The following is a 17,934-nucleotide window of genomic DNA, read 5'->3' as shown; positions in this document are numbered from 1 at the left end:
ACCACTCCCGGAGTTTACCCAGACTCATGTCCATTGAGTTGGTGATGCCATCCAACCATTTCATCCTCTGTCATTCCCTTCTCTTCCCACCTTCAATCTTTCCCAGCATCAGAGTCTTTTCAAATGAGTCAGTTCTTTGCATCAGGTGGCCAAAGTATTAGAATTTCAGCTTCAACATCAGTCCTTCCAATGAATATTCAGGGCTGATTTCCTTTAGGATGGACTGGTTGGATATCCTTGCAGTCCAAGGGACCCTCAAGAGTCTTCTCCAACACCACAGTTCAAAAGTATCAATTCTTCAGCACTCAGCTTTCTTTATAGTCCAACTCTTACATTCGTACATGACCACTGGAAACACCATAACTTTGACTAGATGGACATTTGTTGGCAAAGTAATGTCTCTGCTTTTTAATAAGCTGTCTAGGTTGGTCATAGCTTTTCTTCCAAGGAGCAAGCATCTTTCAATTTCATGTCTGCAGTCACCATCTGCAGTGATTTTGGAGCCCCCCAAATAAAGTCTGTCACTGTTTCCCCATCTATTTCCCATGAAATGATGGGACCAGATGCCATGATCTTCGTTTTCTGAATGTTGAGCTTTAAGCCAACTTTTTCACTCTACTCTTTCACTTTCATCAAGAGGCTCTTTAGTTCTTCTTCGCTTTCTGCCATAAGGGTGGTGTCATCTGCATATCTGAGGTTACTGATATTTCTCCTCGCAATCTTTATTCTAGCTTGTGCTTCATCCAGTCCATCATTTCTCATGATGTACTCTACATAGAAGTTAAATAAGCAGAGTGACAATATACAGCCTTGATGTACTCCTTTCCCGATTTGGAACCAGTCAGAACAAGACCCAGTTTCCCCCTTAGTCAGTCTCTCCCATTCAGAAGCTTCCATAAGCCTTTTATCCTTCTCCATCAAAGGGCAGACAGACTGAAAACCACAGTCACAGAAAACTAACCAATCTGATCACATGGACCACAGCCTTGGTCTAACTCAGTGAAACTATGAGCCATGCCATGTAGGGCCACCCAGGACAGACGGGTCATGGGGGAGAGATCTGACAAAACGTGGTCCACTGGAGAAAGGAATGGCAAACCACTTCAGTATTCTTGCCTTGAGAACCACACGAACAGTATGAAAAGGCAAAAAGATAGGACAGTGAAAGATGAACTCCTCCACTATAGAACTATTCAATTTTGTACTCCAACAAAAATAAAGATAAAACCAAAAGGAAGACAGGAGGTCAAAGGAGAAAGTCATTAAAGATGTGTGAACACCAGCTAATCAGATGGCCTATCTGAGGGGCAATGGGCCCTGGGGAGGAGGCAGGAGAGACCCAAGCTGCCCCACCCCACACCAGCAAAAAGCACTGGCCCTTTTGAGGCCCAGCTCCTTCAGCCCTCCTGGTTCCTATCCAGCTAGAGGTTCAGATCCCAGGCCAGGCTAGGGCCACCCACTGGGATCTAGACAACTTCCGCCCAGTTGGAAACCAGAATTAGGGTCATTTTCCCAGAGTCAGGACAGGTGAGGCTTTGTCACAAAGGTTCCCTGATTAAAAGAGGAATAGTGACTTGGGCCCTGGACAGCATGCCTATATGTGCATGTGTGATTGAGGGAGAGAGAGAAGGGGGGAGAGAGAGACAGATCTAGGCAGAGGCAACAGACAAAGTGAGCAGCCCTGGCAGCAAGGGATTGTTGAATGAGCAGTGAGTACAGTAAGTCCCCAACGTACGAACAAGTTCCACTCCAAGAGCATGTTTGTAAGTCCAATTTGTATGTTAAATCCAACAGAGTTAGCCCAAGATATCCACCTAACACAATTGGCTATATAATACTGTACTATAATAGGTTTATAATATTTTCACACAAATAATGCATAATAAACAAACATAAAGAAAACCTTTTTAATCTTACAGTACCGTATCTTTAAAAGTACACGACAAAAGTTGGCATACAGGGGTGGGCATTGAGTGAACAGGCAAAAAGAGTTACTGACTGGATGAGGAAAAGGAGGTGGGAGATAGTTGAGCAGAAGGATGGTCAGCACTAGGAGATGGAAGGCAAGCTGCAGTTTCACTAGGGCCTGATGCTGATGGAACACACATTCATATCTTTGAAAGTTCATAACTTGAAAGTTCGTGTGTTGGGGACTTACTATATGGCAGCTGGGCCATGGAAGGGCCCCAGGCGGCTCAGCGCTGGGTGGGGCAGTGGGAGGAGAAAGACGCCACAGAGGCCCTGGCCAGGGGGAGAGGGCCTGAAGACCCCCACACCAAGCCCAGTCATTGTGGATCTCCTCTCCACAGACCGGAATTCTGCCAATGCTGGAGAGGCTTCGGATGTTTGGAGGGTCCCTTGTGGGTCACAAGAAATGATAAGCAGAGGGAGAGGGAAGTAGATGGCCCAGATGGCAGGACACACCTGTGAAAAAGGTGGGAACCCAGGCTCTGAGTTCCCAGCTAGGTTCTCTACCCCTGCCCATCCCTGGCAGCTGACAGGTGCTCACAGACCAGAGGCACTGGGAAAACACACACACGCAGGTTCATGTTTGCTCTGCCCCAATAAATGGATATGCCCTCTAGACATACTCATTTAACTTCTGGGAATGGTGAGGCTATTTGCTCAAGGTAGCAGCTGTACACTTGCTAAGAGGATGTGACGCAAGTTTAAAGAGAAAAGATGGGGAATTAGCATGGGGAACCGCCAGGTGGAGCCCAGCCAGGAGGGGAGATCACCCCACAGCCTTCAGGAGGCTGAGCACAGAAGGGTGGGGAGCCATGAGGCAGGCAGAGGAGGCCAGAGGTGGAGAGGAATTAACAGGCAGGACCCTGGGGTGAGTGACCCAGATGGGCAACCAATGTGGTCCCCCTTTATTCTGGATGCCTTTAGCATCCAGATGCAGTGGGGCGTGGAGGGATGGATGGTCAGGGCTGGGGCTGTTTGCAGGAAGTGTGGATTGGATGGACACATCTTTGCTTCTGGTGTCAGTTTAGGGCAGTAACCGGCACTCAGCTCTCTCAGCACCCCTACCTTTGAGGGTCTGAAGACCTGGTCCCTCTGAAGTCCTTCTGTGTTTGGCATGGGCCCTGGGCCACGATGGTTGCCTGAGTCCCTCCACACACTCCAGTGTCAGATGAGAACTGTTCATGTCTGCCATACATCCCCTCGCCAACATACTACCTCCTCCCAGAAACACAGGGGAGAAGGGACCCTCAAAAGTCCAGGCTGCACCCTGGAGGAACATCCCCAGAGCCTGGGGACCTCAATGCAGGTTCCAAAGAGATGAGAAGCAGAAGCCCTGCAGGATCCGCTGCTCCTCCCCCTACCAAGCCCTGGTCTGGAGCCCAGGGTCCCTCCTCTGTCCCAGTCCCCCAACTCCAGCCTGGGTCAGCCTCCAGTCCTGTCCCTAGGCTGTCGCCGGTCTAGAGCCAGCTGGAGGGCCTTCCGCACAGTCTCTACATTGTTCAGGACATTGTATCGACTCAGGGCCACCAGCTGCTCAAACTCTTGGGGCTCGTAGGTGAAGTTCATCATGCCATAGGGAGTGTCTGGCCCGTTGATGACAAAGTCCCCACCAGCCTTCTCCTCAGCCGTTTTTCGCTCCACACCTGTGATGGGACATGGAGAGAGGCCGGGCTAGGGTACTCTGTGACTAGGAGTTGCCAGTCCAAAAGCCCACCTCCCCAGGACATCCAGCTGGTTCCATGGCTTCTGGTTGGGCCCCCATCTCAGCTCTCTCACCCACTGGAAGGAGCCGGGCCAATGTGCATGCTAAGTCCAGGAAGCAGAGGCCAGCTCAGAGCCTCCAAGAGGAAGGCTTTCATACATCGTCCTGGGGACAGCAACCCCCTCACCAGCCCAGGGCTCTGTGCATCAGACCCAGACCCCAGGCTCCCCTCACCTGGGGCCAGGTGTGTGCGGAAGGTACGGTTGACCAGGGGGAAGTGCAGTATGATGGGTGAGCTTGGGTCCTCAGCCTTGGCAAACAGGTAGCACTCGTGGGGTTCCTTCATGTCCTCCGGGGACACCTCAATCCTGGGGAAGGAGATGCCTCGGTCCAGGCAGTACTTCTCTGTCATCTGTAAGACCTGAGTAGGGATGCTCACTTGTACACTTCTGACCCTCCCTGAGGCCCCCCTGGACTCACACAGGCCCAGGCTTCAACGCCAGCTCTGCCCCCCACCAGCCAACTGACTTCAGCAACACAAACAGATCCCACCTCCACATGGCTGGAGGGAGCCGCTGACCGAGACTCCCTGGGGGGGCCCTGCTGGCTCTGTGGTTACCATTGTAACCATGGGACAGCAGACCTAGACCCAGGCCCAGACAGGAGCAAGGAATCCATCAGAAACAGCATCGGCCAGAACAGCAGTCTCCTCTTCACCCGGATAAAGGCTCCTGAGGACTCTCTTTGGCCGCCTCTCCTGACTCTCACTCTCCCCCATCACCTTTCAGATGGGGAGACAAGAACTGCTAACAGTGTTCACAAAGGTGCTCACCCACAGCTCGGAACCCAAGCCCTCCTTAAAGGGCGATCCCTCAATGCCCAGCCAGGATGCTGTGGCAGAGACCCACGCCCCACCCACCCTGCACTTTACCTCAAAAGGGGCATCCAGGGAATAGTCGAAGGACAGAATGAGGTCCACAGCTCTTTGTGGCTGCAGGCTCAGTGGGAATGGGGAGTTGATGGCAAAGCCTCCGTCCACCAAGTATAGACAGTCCCTCATGGGAGTAAGCTGGTTGGGGAAGGCGTCTGGATGCAAATCTGCACAAAGACAAATGCTTGTGCTTTGCAGCACCCCTCTTCTCTTCACCCCTCTCTGCCGAGAGCTCTCCTCTTGTCTCTGACAGCCACAAGGTCTCCCATCTCAGCTCCCAGCCCTGCCTCCCAGCACAGTCATCACAGTCCTTCCCCTGCCAGCCCCCCGGGGCAGCCGGAGCTCCACCCTAACCCCCATCATGGTCAAAAGGCAGAACTGGCCTCAGAGAGCCACAGGCACAGGCAATAGGTGGGACCCTGCCCAGAGCAGCACCCACCTTTCCACGCCACAAACTCCCTGCCAGACACATAGTCCTCGTGCAGGTAGAGGCCCCGGGTGAAGTTGGAGTTCTCGGCTGAGGTCAACCGGGAGGTGCATATGTCCAGCAAAGCCTGATAGAAGGGTCCCTGAGGGGTGAAGAGCCTGGTTCTCAGCCGCCCTGGTTTGTGAAGCCGGAGGTCTTGGCAGTCATCTAGGTGGATGTGGGAGGGTGAAATACAGTGAGAAGTGGTGCCCTCCTTTGCCCAGTGGTCCTTGTGCTTCATAGAAACCCGCTTCATCTTCCCATACCCCTCCTCTTCCCCAACCCCAACTCCCATGCCTCTGACCACTGCTTCCCAAACTTAAATGACTTTTTTTTCATGGTCCCCACATTTTGAAAGTTGCCTATGACATAGCATGTATTAAATACCACCTACCCTTTAAGCTGCATGTGCAACTTCCAGTTAGAATTTCACCCTGCTGAGCAATTATCACATGTCATGCTGGCCACTGTGCTGGGCATGGGTTTGCAGAGATGGACAGGCCCTGCCCTGGCCATCCAGGGCTCACAGCGTGCCAGGGAAGTCACATAGAGAGGTCCTAATGGTGACAATGCCCTGAGGTCAGGACCATATGGGATGTGTGTACGGTTCTACGGGACCCTGGCAGTCAGACCCTTGATCAACCTGGGGGGACGGAGTGGAACAGAGATGCCTCCTGACAAAATGATGTCTGAGCTGAACTTTTAGAACAGGACAAAAGTTACCCAGGGAAGAAAGGTGGGGAAGGTATTCTATGTAGCACGAAGCTCATGGGCCATTTAAAGAGTGGGCTGAAGGGGAACCCTGAGGTGGGCGAGCAGAGGATCAGCCAGCTGCCCAGTAGCCCCAAATTGATCTAACTGAAGCTCAAATGGAAACTTTTAAAGGCATAGGCTTATCACAGAGCACTCACAGTTCCCACTCCATTTTCTGACATGGGCCCCCCATCCTCCAGCCTCTTTTTAGACCTCTGGGCATCCAGAGACCCTAAGCCAGAAGATATCTTCTCAGTACTTCTCTGAACCGAATGGGACATCCAAGTCCTTCTCCCTCATTCGTTAGGCCTCTGCAGGGTCCTGTTGCTGGAAAGAGGTATTGAGGGCTGGGGGTGGGCTTGGTTGGGGGATCTCAGCTCTCACCTGTGATGTTCACACTGCCTTTGCGCCGGTCTAGGAAGCTGAGGCCCTGGCCAGAGGTCTTCAGGAAGATCTCATCCAGGCTGGCTGCAAAGGCGCTGCCCCACATACCTAAGGAGAAAGGCAAGGCCCCAGGCCCTTACAACCCCCCACTTCACAGAGCCTGCCCTGTCCTCAGCCCTCCCACCTAGACGTACCCTGCAGGAAGCAGATCCGGGACTCGGGCCGGAGCTGCAGCAGGCGCCCCATGAAGAAGTCTGAGCCAAAGAGCTCGGTGGGAACATATGCACCGTACTTGGGGAAGCCGACCTCATTGGGGGTGAACTCGCACCACTCTGGGAGCCAAAGTGAAGGGAATGTCACCAGAGGCTTCTGACTAGGAGCCCATGGTTCCCCACCACCCTTGTGCCTGAGCAGAAGTCTTTGCCTTGTCCAGAGCTGGATGCAGCAGGCCCACTGAGCTGCTCCAAGGCTCCCCCTGTACACTGAGAACCCTGGCCTCTTGCACCCGCCCCCACCATTGCCTCTACCTGCTCCCTAGGTCCCCACACCCTGGCACCTGCAAAGTCCTCCCCACTGACGTTGCTGCGGACGTTGACGCTGGCGTAGATGGGGTAAGGGTTCTGGCCCTGGCTGACTGCCTCCTTCTGGTCAGACAGCTTGGCAGGATTTTCCTGGTCAGGAAAGAAGGGAGACCACTTGGCCTTTTGGGAGTTCCCTTCCCACAGCCCCGTGCCACCCTGCGCAGTACGGTGTGCCTCCAAGACTAAGGGCTGTAATCTAGAGACAACTCTAGAAAGGACAAGCTTTGGGCTGCAGCAGAGCGGAGGCCACTGAGGGCTTTGTGCAGTTCCAGGACCTTTGGGAACATCCTCCCCCTTCTTCCCGTTCAAGAAAGCATGTCAGAACCCAAGAGGGTCAAGCCACATTTTTAAAGGAACAACTGAAAATCCACTCTATTTTCTTTTAAAAAGTAAATCACTAGAAAACATGTATTCTTTTCTTAGAAACAAGATATCACTTTCACGACTAACAGCCACACAGCAGTGGGCCAGGACCCATAGGTCCCCAGGGTCCTAAGAACTTCACTCAGCTCTCATCTCGTTTCCTAGTGTCTGCTAGGCCTGCAGTTCCAGGAGAAATCACCAGGTGATGTGCATTATGCCTGTTTGGCCAGTGGGCTGGGGTGGCATTCTTCCTCAACAGCAGGTTGGAATCATTTGGGACACTTTCAAAGCAGATCTGAATTAGGGCTTGACAACTCACCAACCAAAACCAGCATCTCTGGAAGTGAGGCCTAGGCACTAAGTTTTTGGAAAGCTTTAGTGGAACTAAGCGCTGATGGGGTAAGGTGGACAGAAGCCACGTATCTTTATTACCTACTCATCTCTTACCTCCTGGTACAGGAAATATTCAATGAGAAGGCCCCAGAGGTCAACGAGGGAAGTGTTGTGGCCGCTGCTTTCCCGGATTCCCAGTTCCTGGGCGTAGTAATGCAGGCGCTCCATGGACATTGCCCCCATCTTACTGCTGCACACCTGAGCCTGGGCACGCTCAATAGGGCCCTGCAAGGCCATCTGGGACCAGGCTGGGTCCTTGTAGAGTGTGGAGATGCACCTGGGTATGGAGGGAATTAGGGACAGGGAGGCAGAGACAGGGGATAGAGAGATGCAGGTGTCTGTGAATCACCCTCCTCCCCCATCCCTTGCACTGACCTGCACCACCCAGTCAGAGGGCCCTGTGGACCCTGTCCCTTTATGCTCCTCCTCACCAGATCACCAGGTCACGCCCCTGCCCCTTCAGAGCTCTCCTCTATTTTGTCCTGCCCCTAGCTCACTTACCAGGTGGACCCGGAGACCCCGCTCAGGTAGGTCACAGTGTCCAAGAGGCCGAGCTCCTGTAGCCCAGCCAGGCTGCCATACAAAGACGACATGGCTCGGGTTCCACCTCCTGAACCCAGCACGGCCACCACCGGCACCTGGGCACAACGACAGTCGTGATAACATCTACTCCCACTACTGCTCGTCTGTTCCTGCTTAGCAGATCAGACACTGGTCTAAAAGTCTTGTGTTATCTCACCGAACCTTCAAAGCAACCCAATGGCATCCCCACTTTACAGATGAGGAAACTGAGGCTCAGGATGTTTAGATACTGTGTCCACAATCATACCAATAGTAAGTACTAGGCTATCAAACTGAGGCAGTAGAGCCTCAGAGATGGCTCTTCACATTATACCAGGAAAGTATGTACCTGGGAGGTATATTGGATTTGCTCAAAACAGCAAAATCAAGGTTTCTCAACCTTGGCACTATTGGTGATTTTGGACCAGATCATTCTTTGTTGTAAGGAACTTATTCTCTGCGTTATAGGACATTGAGCAACATTTCTGGCTGTTACCCAGCAGACACCAGTAGCACCCCCCCCCTCCCCCAGGGGTGGTGACAAATGTCCCCTAGATGGGTGGGACATGAAGTTATCCCCAGCTGAGAACAAGAACTGAAGTGGCAAAGGCCAGCATGCGGCTTGGACCTGCCCTAGACACAAGAGGTGCCCAAATGTCTTTTTAGGATCAGAGGCGCCTGGTGGGATCAGACTAGAAACTTTTTGGCTCCTCAAATTTTCCAGAAAGGTCTGGTTCATTCCACCCCAGGCTTCTGGTTCCTTTCCCTGTTTTTCCTTTCTTCTCCTGTCTTGAAAGAAATGCTCTGGGGCCACATCCCAACAAGGTCACTGTGCCCTCAGAGGGCTGGAGGAGGCAGAGGGCCTGTTGGCAGGCCTGTGCACTTTCTACCCTCTGCCCACAGAATGGAGACCAGGTGCAGGGCAGGCATTACCAAACCAGAAGTCTAGGCTTGCTCAGCTTGTCAGCTCCGGGCACAGGAGGAAGCCACTGCTCGTTCCTGATTTTCCCCAGGTCTCCCCCTCAGCACTGCCTTTCCCCCTGCCTCCCAAACACAGGCTCCCACGGAGCCTCCACTTCCAAATCTCTTTGTCTACTCTTATACACTGCATCATGTCCTTGCCCCTGCAGCCTCCCGCGGAGATAGGCGGGAGGCCCATAAGGAGGTAATATACATTATGTGAGGTGCTAAGAGTGGGACCTTCATCCCATAGGACTGGTGTCCTTGTAAGAAGAGGAAGAGAAAGAGACTCCCCCAAACCCTTGCACATGCACAGGGGAAAGGCCATGTGAGGTCCCAGCCAGAAGGTGGCCGTCTACAGTTAGCAAGAGCAGCCTCATCAGACGCCAACCCCGAGGGCTCCTTGATCTGGAACTTCCAGCCTCCAGGCTAGATAATAAATGTCCATTTTTTGAGCCACCAGTCTGGGGTGTTCTATTATAGCAGCCGGAGCAGACTAATAGAGCTCCCTCAGCTGAGGCTGCTCAGCTCCCATTATGTATGGGGTCCTGACTCTCCCAAGCATGCCCATCAGCTCAGGCAAACAGGGTGGCTGCCTTCCTCCGCTGGTCCCCACGCTTCCTCAACGCTTCCTGTCACCTCCTAGCCACACAGTCCCCTCAAGGAAGAAGTTGGAATTGGTCCCAACCACTCTGGGGCCCAGCTCCTTCATTCCATACCTGGCTACTATCGGGAGTGTGGCTCAACCCCAAAGCCTGCTGAAGAGCCTTGGACACGAGCCGCTTCCTCTTCTCCAGAAACTCCTTCTCCCCATCACAGAGGTCAAAGCCAAGACGCAGGTCAAGGTCCCCAGAGCTGCCTCAGATGAGGTCGGGGGTGGGGTACTGGGTGACGGTTCAGCGGAGGAGAGCCTCCAGCAAACCCATTGTCACAGGAGAGAGAGATGCACACGCCAGGGAACCCCTCAGGAAGATCCCCTGGGAACCAGACACCCCCAACCCCCAGCTGAGCTGAGTCAGCAGAATAGCCCCCCACTGCCTCACCTCATCTCTGCCTTCACACTCATGGCCACCTCCTGGCCCTGGAAGAGACAACAGCCATCACCAGAGCACTGAGTGGGACTCACAGCACCGGTTGCTCTGGTAACTGTGGCCTGGATGTGGACACCATGATTGAGCCCCAGGCTGGCTTTATCTTGACCTCCTTCCCCTGACCCTTTTTGGTGGTGACAGAGCAGGCAGGGATCCCTCAGGCACCTGGACAGGGCCTTACCTCCCCCAGGGCCAAGACACACTGCTGCTCCTGGCCTAGGGCCAGAGATGAGAGCAGGATGCCAGGCTTGCTGGTCTGGGTCTCCTCCTTGGCCCTCGGGTCGCCCTGCAGAGAAGAAAACACTCAGAGTGCAGGGAAAGGGGCCTCCTCCAGACTGGACTGATTTCGTCATTCGCTCCTTCCCAGGCCACGTCACTCACCTGGACCATGAGCTTCTTTCCTAGGCCCACCTCCAGCCTGGAGCTGAGTACTGGATTCACGTGGAAGGTGAACATGGCTGGGACGCCCGTCTCCGTGGGAGGCTGCAAGGGCAAGAGCTGGGGCTTCTCGTAGGCTCCAGGCACTGCCAGCTGAATCTGCCTAGGACCTGAGAGCAGAGGGCCCAGGTGAGTGCCAGGCGAGGGGGTGAGGGTGGGGTGTGTGTGGCTCATGATGGCGGCGCCCCAGCAGCGACTCCCCTTTCCTTCCCCTTGGGAATGTCAGCTCATCACCTTGCTCAGTCTCTGACACCGTGTCCCACCGACAAGGTATCACAAAAGACACTCAGAGTCCTATAACCTGTCCTGGTCAGAACTGGGGGCTGTTGTTGAGCGAAGAGCTCCTGCTCAGGGCTTATGGGGCTGATGATTTTGAGATTATTGTATTAAGTATATAACATGAGTGCATGCTAAGTTACTTCAGTTGTGTCCGACTCTTTTGCAACCTCATGGACTATAGCCCACTAGACTCCTCTCTCCACAGAATTCTCCAGGAAAGAATACTGGAGTGGGTTGCCAATTCCTCCTCCGAGGAATCTTCCTGACCCAGGGATTGAGCCCAGGTCTCTTCGTGTCCTGCATTGGCAGGTGAGTTCTTTACCACTAGTGCCACCTCGGAAGCCTGGTATAAAACATATATTTAAAAAATATATATATAGGATCATATTATAACGCTGCTGCTGCTAAGTCGCTTCAGTCGTATCTGACTCTGTGCGACCCCATAGATGGCAGCCCACCAGGCTCCACCGTCCCTGGGATTCTCCAGGCAAGAATACTCGAGTGGGTTGCCATTGCCTTCTCCTCATATTATAATGATCCTATATTAATTATTACATTAATTACCAGTTTTCAACAGGTACTTTCCCCTCTGTTGCCCTATTCAAGCCCTGTGCTGAGGGCCTTGGGGCAGGTTTGTGGCCAGAGAAAAAGCAAATAAGCTGCACATTGTTTCCGAAGCATAAGACCATGTGAGAACAGAGAGGATTTGCAGGGGAGGTAGGAGGACATGGGTTCATGGCCCAAAGAGGACAGGATTGAGGAAGCAGAGGAGAGCTGGCCCTGCCTGTGTGAGGCCAGCCTGCGAGGAGGCAGGGAGAGGCCTGGGGGCCCAGGAGCAGCAGGGCCTGCCCTTGACTCTGCAGCTTTCTGGAGAGCAAGCAAGACCCCAGACAGAAAGAGCTACAAATGACACCCATGAAGAGGGGACCAGACAGACCCACAAAAGAGCCCCAGATCCAAACACTCAGGAGCAGAGGTCCAAATGGAATCCCTTTCCCTATATGCCTTCTTTGGCACCAAATGAGACCTGAGACTTGACATGAGCAAGGGTGGAAGGAAATTTTAAAATAAGTGATACTTCTATTTACACCACAGCTTTTAGGCTGAGACTAATATGGACTATTCACAGAAAGAAACAATAAAAGCTGTGGTGTGGGTAGCAAATAGGTCCTGGGCCCGGGTCTGCTCCATCACTTATTGACTGTGTGACTTTAAGCAAGCTTCTTTGAGCCTCTGTCTCATGAATTAAAAGAGAGTAATGACTGTACCTATTTTACAAGGTTGTTCTGAGGATTCAAAAATAAAACACTATAAAATGCTTAGCCCAGTGCCTGACTCATAGAAAGTGCCCAATGTTACCTGGGCAGCACTTGGCCCAGAGGCCCAGACTTCCCAGTGTGGGAGTGACCTCAGCTGCCACACAGCCTCCGCTCCACTCCCACAGCTGGGCCCCCTCCTGAGTGCCTGCCTTCCATGACAGACCGCAATGGCCCCAGTTCTTCACTTCTGGAGGGCTCACTTTTTGCCACGTGACCTCAATTCCTCCCACTAAAGAAGCCTCTGTATTCCTCGCCCTCCAACTTAGAGTCAGCCTTGTGCTTGTTTTGGCTAACAAAATGTTGGTGAGTGGCTGTGATGTAACCAAAGACTCAAAAAGCTCTTGCTCATCTGGACTTGCTCTCTTGCACCTCTGCAGATGTCTTCAGGACATGCCCGGGCTTGTCCACTGGTCACAGAAGGTAGACGAGGGACATGGGAGCCAAGCCAGGTCACCCCACCAAGCCCAGCCTAGATCAGCCCTGCCCCAGCTGACCTCCAGATGCATCTGCCACTGAGATTTTGTGGGTATTTTTGGACATCAGTAGTTGAACTGATATAGCCGCTGTGCCTGAATATTTCCAGAGATTCACTACTTTCAGAGGCAATCCATTTCATCCTTGGTCAGCTTTAAGCAATGAAAGATTAAGGATTTTCTGCCTAAGACCCATCTTCCTGAAACCAGCAGCCTCCAACCTCCCAGGAGAGAAGGCAAGACCCCAGGCCCCTGGCCAGACTCACCGTGCTCTAGATGTGGGGCTGTCCCATCGCCCCTGAGGGTGCCCTGGATTCTCAAACATGGCTGAGCCTAAGGAAAGCAGAGGGCTGTTGGAGCCAGAGCATCCATGGGGCCCTGAACAGGGCCTGAACCAGGAGAGAGGGAGGGAGGGCTCTCTGGGGAAAGGTTGAGCTGACATCCTTCCCAGGGCCTGTGCCTTATGAGCAGGGGTCTTCTGTCACAGCCCCTTCCCGGGACTCAGAGGCAGTGGCCCCTGGAAGGAAAGCGGGAGGAGAGGAGGGGCCCCGGCCAGTGGCTCCTTGGCAGTCTCAGAAGCCAGGGGCCTGAGTGAGCAGAGTGCTGTACCCAGCAGGGAAGGCTGGCTTCTGGGCTATTCCCTCAGGTGGAGGCAAGGTGCCCCCTTGTCCCTGGAGATGCCTCCCCCGCATGTCTCCCCTTGAGTGCCCTTCAGGCAAGTGGGCCCAGTTGTGGGCTCCTCAAAGCCCCCCCAAACCCTGAAGATCCCCCAGCGGGTCTCCACTACTCACCACCAGGACCCCATTAGTGATGACTTCAGGTGCGGGCACCTGGCTGCAAGGGACACATGAATCCCTCAAGATGGTTGTTATTATGATAATGTAACCAAGGCAGTTGAAGCACTTGGGGAGCAGGGCAGGTGTGGGGGGTAGGGGTGGGTGTCAGGATCAGGACCTCCCCTCTCAGGCCAGGTCAGCTCAGGACTAGTGATTGGGAGCTAGGAGGGTCTCAGCGTAAATGGGAGGGTATGGGCTCCACTGGAACTCACCTCTTCTCCAAAAGAAATTCCACCTGCAGCTCGTGTGACTCCTACATGGAGGGAGCAAGGGAGCACCGGTTTTTTAAGTACTCCTAGAGTTTCAGGACCTTTCCCCCACCCCCGATCCTACTCAGCTCCAGGGACTAGAAGGGAGACCGCTGTCGTGGCTGCTCATGGGCCCAGGACGGGGTGGTGGCATCACCACCAGGAGCTCCATCCATTCAAGGCTGTGGGCAGGTATGTTCTAGACACTAAAGATTAATGAATGACAGAGACACACAGAGTCCATGCCCTTGAGGAGCCCACGTGCCGGCTTCACTCAGGGAAGGAGAATTTGCACTCCTTCCAGGGCTGCAGGAGGGAGGAGGTTTGTCTTGGAGGCCTGGCCCATGCTGACCTGGAGTCCCCTGTGCCCAGCGCCTCGTCTCCTAGGGCTGAGCCCACTGCCCAGGTGGAGTGGCTCACCTGCTGGCTGAGGGAGAAGGTGTGTCTGTGTGGTTGGCCTGGCTTGAGGCTCCTCAGATCAAAAAGCAGCAGGGCGAGCTGGTCACTGTCCAGGATGTCCTTGTCATAGAGGGTGAGCTCCAGGACATTCTGGAGACCGTGTCGAAAGGGGGAACCTGAGAGTGGGCAGAGGGCAAGCCTCTGGGAGGAGACCTCCCCCTCCGCAGCCCAGCCCTCACCTTCACGGCACCATGGATCCGGTAGTGGAAGGTCTCGTTCCACTCGGGGTCACTGCAGTTGGCCACCACCCTGGTCCGGGCGGGGCTGGGGGATGCTGAGGGCAGCCACAGTTGCACATAGCAGTCAGCTTTGGACACTGTAGGTAGGATGGACAGGGGTCCTCAGCCTCTAGCTTATGGCTGGAAAGGTTGCCTGGAGGAAGCTGGGGCTGGGTAGGAAGAGCAGAGAGGGGAGGGGAGGCTGCCCATGGAGCAGGCTGGGGTGGGGAGAAGGCGAGAGACCATGTCTTCGACTTTGAGTCCATCTTCACCAGGGAGACTCCTCCCATTCAACAGGATGGAGATTCTGTGAAGAGATTATGTGGCAGCACAGCCCACGGGGTAATTTCCAGAAAGGGCCGGATCCAGAGAACGAGCTCCAAGCTCCTGCCCAGTGTGGGCCTTGCAATGGAAACCCCTAGAGAGCAGACAGTGACGTCTGGCAACAGCAGGCCTCACACACTCACCCAGGCTGGCACCGCTCCATGTGCCAGACTCAGGGAGGAGTCAGTGGTCTGCCTATTCCCCTCCCCTCCAGCTCCTGCCTGCCTGGCCCTTGGGCTCCCTCACCAGACAGATCTCCATCCACTAGACTCTAAATACACATGTGTACTTCTGACCAGCCCCTGTTGAGCTCTGGGGAGGCCCCAGGGAGAGGAAGGGAGAAAGCGTGGCATTAGGGGTCACTCACGCAGGTCTGTGCCCTGGATATTTTTGGCCCTCAGCACCTTCACCTGGAGGTCATAGAAGGGGTGGGTCTCTCGCTGAAAGGACAGAAAGACTCAGTTCCAGGAAGCCAGCTGTGGGGCCCATCTTGGATTTCCCTCATCCCATCACAGAGCGCCAGGCAGCCTGGCCCAGGGTCACTGATGTCCCTGCGCCAGGAACCCAAGAGGCCTTAGCAGGTGAAGTACTGGGAGCGAAGCACATTGGTGATGAATGTGACCTTGAAATCAGTCGGGCCAGGATCAAATCGAAGCTGCACCTTGGACTAGCTGCATGACCTTGGGCAAGTAACTTCATTTCCCTGCGCTTTAGTTTCCCTGTCTCTAAAGTGAGTGTTAAGATGATAATCTCACAGGGTTATAATGAGTTTTAAATGAGAAGTCATACAAAATGCCCAGCATAAGTGCTTAATCCATTAACTAATTATGTTTAGTAATTATGTTTATTGTGCACCACAAGCGTGCAGCTCCCCTGACTATAGTACCGCTGCTATAGCTGAACAGCTGAAGTGAAACCTCGAGTAAGGTGTTTAGGAGATTATCAAAAGAGAAAACTGTTATGAGCTGCACCTGCCAGCTCCTGACAAAGGCTAAAAGATGGCCCAAGAGGGGGTGGGCAGGTGAAGGGAAACCTAGAGTCATGCAGCGGGTACTGGTCTGACAAGTCACTAAGGAAACTTGGGCAGCTTGGGCTCAGGAGAGCAGACTGCAGCCTCCCAGGAGTGAGACTGTCTCCTCCAGATCCCAGCGAGCCCCTCACTCTCACCACCCCCTCAACCACCAGCCCCCCAACTCTACAGCCAGGCTGACCCAACCAGCTCCAAGTGTCACATCACCTCACCCTCCACTTCCTAACCAGGTGGGATTATTTTCAAGATTATTGTTTGGCCAGGTTCTCTAAACTCTACCAGGTAATCTGGAGCAAATTGGTCCTGGCCCAGATCCAAATGCATTCCCTGGGTTGGCCCCAGTCCCCACAGCGTACTGGGCTCCCAGAACTTCTCCTGTCCACACCCCCAAGGAAGATCAGGTACTTTACCCGCCACTGCTTCCACTGAGGTCCCCTTTTCTCTTGTTTCTGTAGCTGCACCGTACCCAGGAGGGGCAGCCCCTTGCTTGTCAGCCACCTGGGCCAGAGCGCCCAGAGCATGGCCAGGCAGCCCAATTCCTGGCAGGAAACCCTGCCTGCACTCTGGCCACACTGGCTGCTGGCTCAGGTCTGACAGGTAGCTGAGGTGGGGAGGGTGGAGCTGGCCGCTTTATTGAGCACTCTCAACTGTGGCTGGAGGTGGGGTTTGACATGCTTCAGGAAGTGCCTGGAGCCGAGGTTCCTCTGTCAGGAGGGACTTCAGAGCCTTTCCAAGAGGATGCAGAACAGGCACTCTGGTTCCCAGTCCCAGCCCCTGGTTATCAGGGGGCTGCTTATGGAAAATAGACACCTGAGCCCTATCCCCAGATGATTTGATTTAGTGGGTATGGATAGAACCCAGGTGTTTGTATTTCCAACAAGCCTTTGAGATGATGCCAACACAGGTGGTCCAGGGAAGAGCAGCCAGAAAGTGCTGCATTAGGGGCCTAGTCTCCCCTAAGCTACCAGAAAACCCTAAAACCAACACCTTTCAAGTCCCACCTTCCCCACAGCTCTTAAGCAGAAACTTGGAAATCTCTGGTGTTGTGTTTCATCTGAACTCAGAGGTATTTCTAATCTCTCAAGGTCTCCCTCACTTGTTCTTCAAACCGACGGGCACGGCATTAGGCCCTAGTCCAAATGTGAAGAGGGCTCAACGTCATCCTGGAGAAATTCAGACTCCTGACTCCCTGTGGCTTCTGCCCAGGTGCCCTTCCTGAATCAGTGGAAATGCCTAGATGGTCCAGGGACAGAAGTAGGCATATGGCCAGGTGGTATGGATAAGGGCAGGCCAAAACTGGCCCGCTTGTCCTTAAGCTACTGGAGATAAAGGCTTCAGAGTCCCCTCTAACCATCGTGAGCCTGAGGCTGCAGATGGTGTGTGATGTTCCTCTTTCCGTGGACCACAACCACCGAGGTGTCTAAGATAGGCACTGTTTCTGGAAGAAAGGATCTCTAGGGCAGTGAGTTGTTGGGAGATACATTTCTTTTCCTCAACCAAGACCCAGTCATCTCCACTCTTTCCAGTGGCTCAACTTGGAGAGTGAAAAAATGACATTCCAAATGAAGTGATTCAACTTCAAAATGAAACCCACAGGCAAGCGCAGACCAGAAACTCCCTGAACGGCTGTTGGCCAGGTCCCAAAGGGGAGTGCCTGTTTCTGCTCAACTGGAGCATGAGGTCAAGAACCTATGCTGGGATCTCAGAAATGGTGTCCCACCCTCTTGGTGATCTGTACACAGCAGGGGAGACAGAAGGGGGCAGGGGGCACAGAGCTAGCTGGGGGCAGAGTCAGCCAGGCCTGGCATCCAGGGCTCCTGACAGATTGTTTTCTAGGCTGTACCACACCCTCTCCTGGAAACCATCAGCCCCATGCCTCAAGAGTCAAACCTCCTCGCCCCAGATGTTTTTCATTTCCAGAGGGAACTCAGGGTGGCCAGAGATGGCTCGAGGACACAGAAAGAACAGACCGCTGTTTTGGAGCTGGCCAAAGTGGACCCACACTTCTCCACTTCTCAAACACCCCTCAGTCCCTTAATCCCACCAATTCCACACCCACCATGCACCTCCCAGTCATTCTCAGCTGCAGGAAGAGGCACAAGGCCCTAACATGTGAAGGGGAAAGTTTGGGTCAGCTAGAGCTGCAGTGTCTGCTGA

The 17,934-nt window shown here is 53.8% G+C and overlaps 1 protein-coding gene across 3 annotated transcripts; it reads right to left on the bottom strand.

Moving 5' to 3' along the window:
* Positions 1-1,893: 1,893 nt before the first annotated feature.
* PLA2G4F (phospholipase A2 group IVF) lies at positions 1,894-16,354 on the bottom strand. 3 transcript variants are annotated; one of them, XR_005718730.1, is made up of 21 exons: positions 16,188-16,354; positions 15,115-15,187; positions 14,385-14,521; positions 14,167-14,295; positions 13,711-13,751; positions 13,454-13,496; positions 12,929-12,995; positions 10,535-10,701; positions 10,335-10,439; positions 10,106-10,143; positions 9,782-9,917; positions 8,043-8,179; positions 7,596-7,818; positions 6,761-6,875; positions 6,399-6,536; positions 6,205-6,312; positions 5,041-5,235; positions 4,602-4,768; positions 3,905-4,091; positions 3,034-3,611; positions 1,894-2,424 (listed from the first exon to the last, which is right to left on the bottom strand). XR_005718730.1 is itself a non-coding variant. In XM_040226851.1 (20 exons), the coding sequence occupies exons 1-20, from the start codon at positions 16,296-16,298 to the stop codon at positions 3,391-3,393; spliced, it is 2,538 nt and encodes an 845-aa protein (XP_040082785.1). In that variant the 5' UTR covers positions 16,299-16,354; the 3' UTR covers positions 1,894-3,390. The 3 variants fall into 3 exon arrangements, 2 of the variants coding, with proteins under 2 accessions (XP_040082785.1, XP_040082786.1); XM_040226851.1 differs by having other exon boundaries at positions 1,894-3,611; XM_040226852.1 differs by lacking the exons at positions 1,894-2,424; positions 3,034-3,611 and having other exon boundaries at positions 3,958-4,038.
* Positions 16,355-17,934: the final 1,580 nt, after the last annotated feature.

Source organism: Oryx dammah, unplaced genomic scaffold (genome assembly GCF_014754425.2).
Source record: "Oryx dammah isolate SB20612 unplaced genomic scaffold, SCBI_Odam_1.1 HiC_scaffold_26, whole genome shotgun sequence".
Lineage (NCBI taxonomy): Eukaryota > Metazoa > Chordata > Mammalia > Artiodactyla > Bovidae > Oryx > Oryx dammah.
This window is presented reverse-complemented; position numbering and strand designations above follow the sequence as displayed.

What these genes read in the sequence shown, in the direction of transcription:
- PLA2G4F (XM_040226851.1), bottom strand. Translation starts at nt 16,298, where the DNA reads ATGCTCTGGGCGCTCTGGCCCAGGTGGCTGACAAGCAAGGGGCTGCCC. An exon ending in GAATTTCTTTTGGAGAAGAG is followed by an intron (nt 13,497 to 13,710) that starts GTGAGTTCCAGT and finishes TGTCCCTTGCAG; the next exon opens with CCAGGTGCCCGCACCTGAAG. An exon ending in AGGCAGTGTGAACATCACAG is followed by an intron (nt 5,236 to 6,204) that starts GTGAGAGCTGAG and finishes ACATCCACCTAG; the next exon opens with ATGACTGCCAAGACCTCCGG.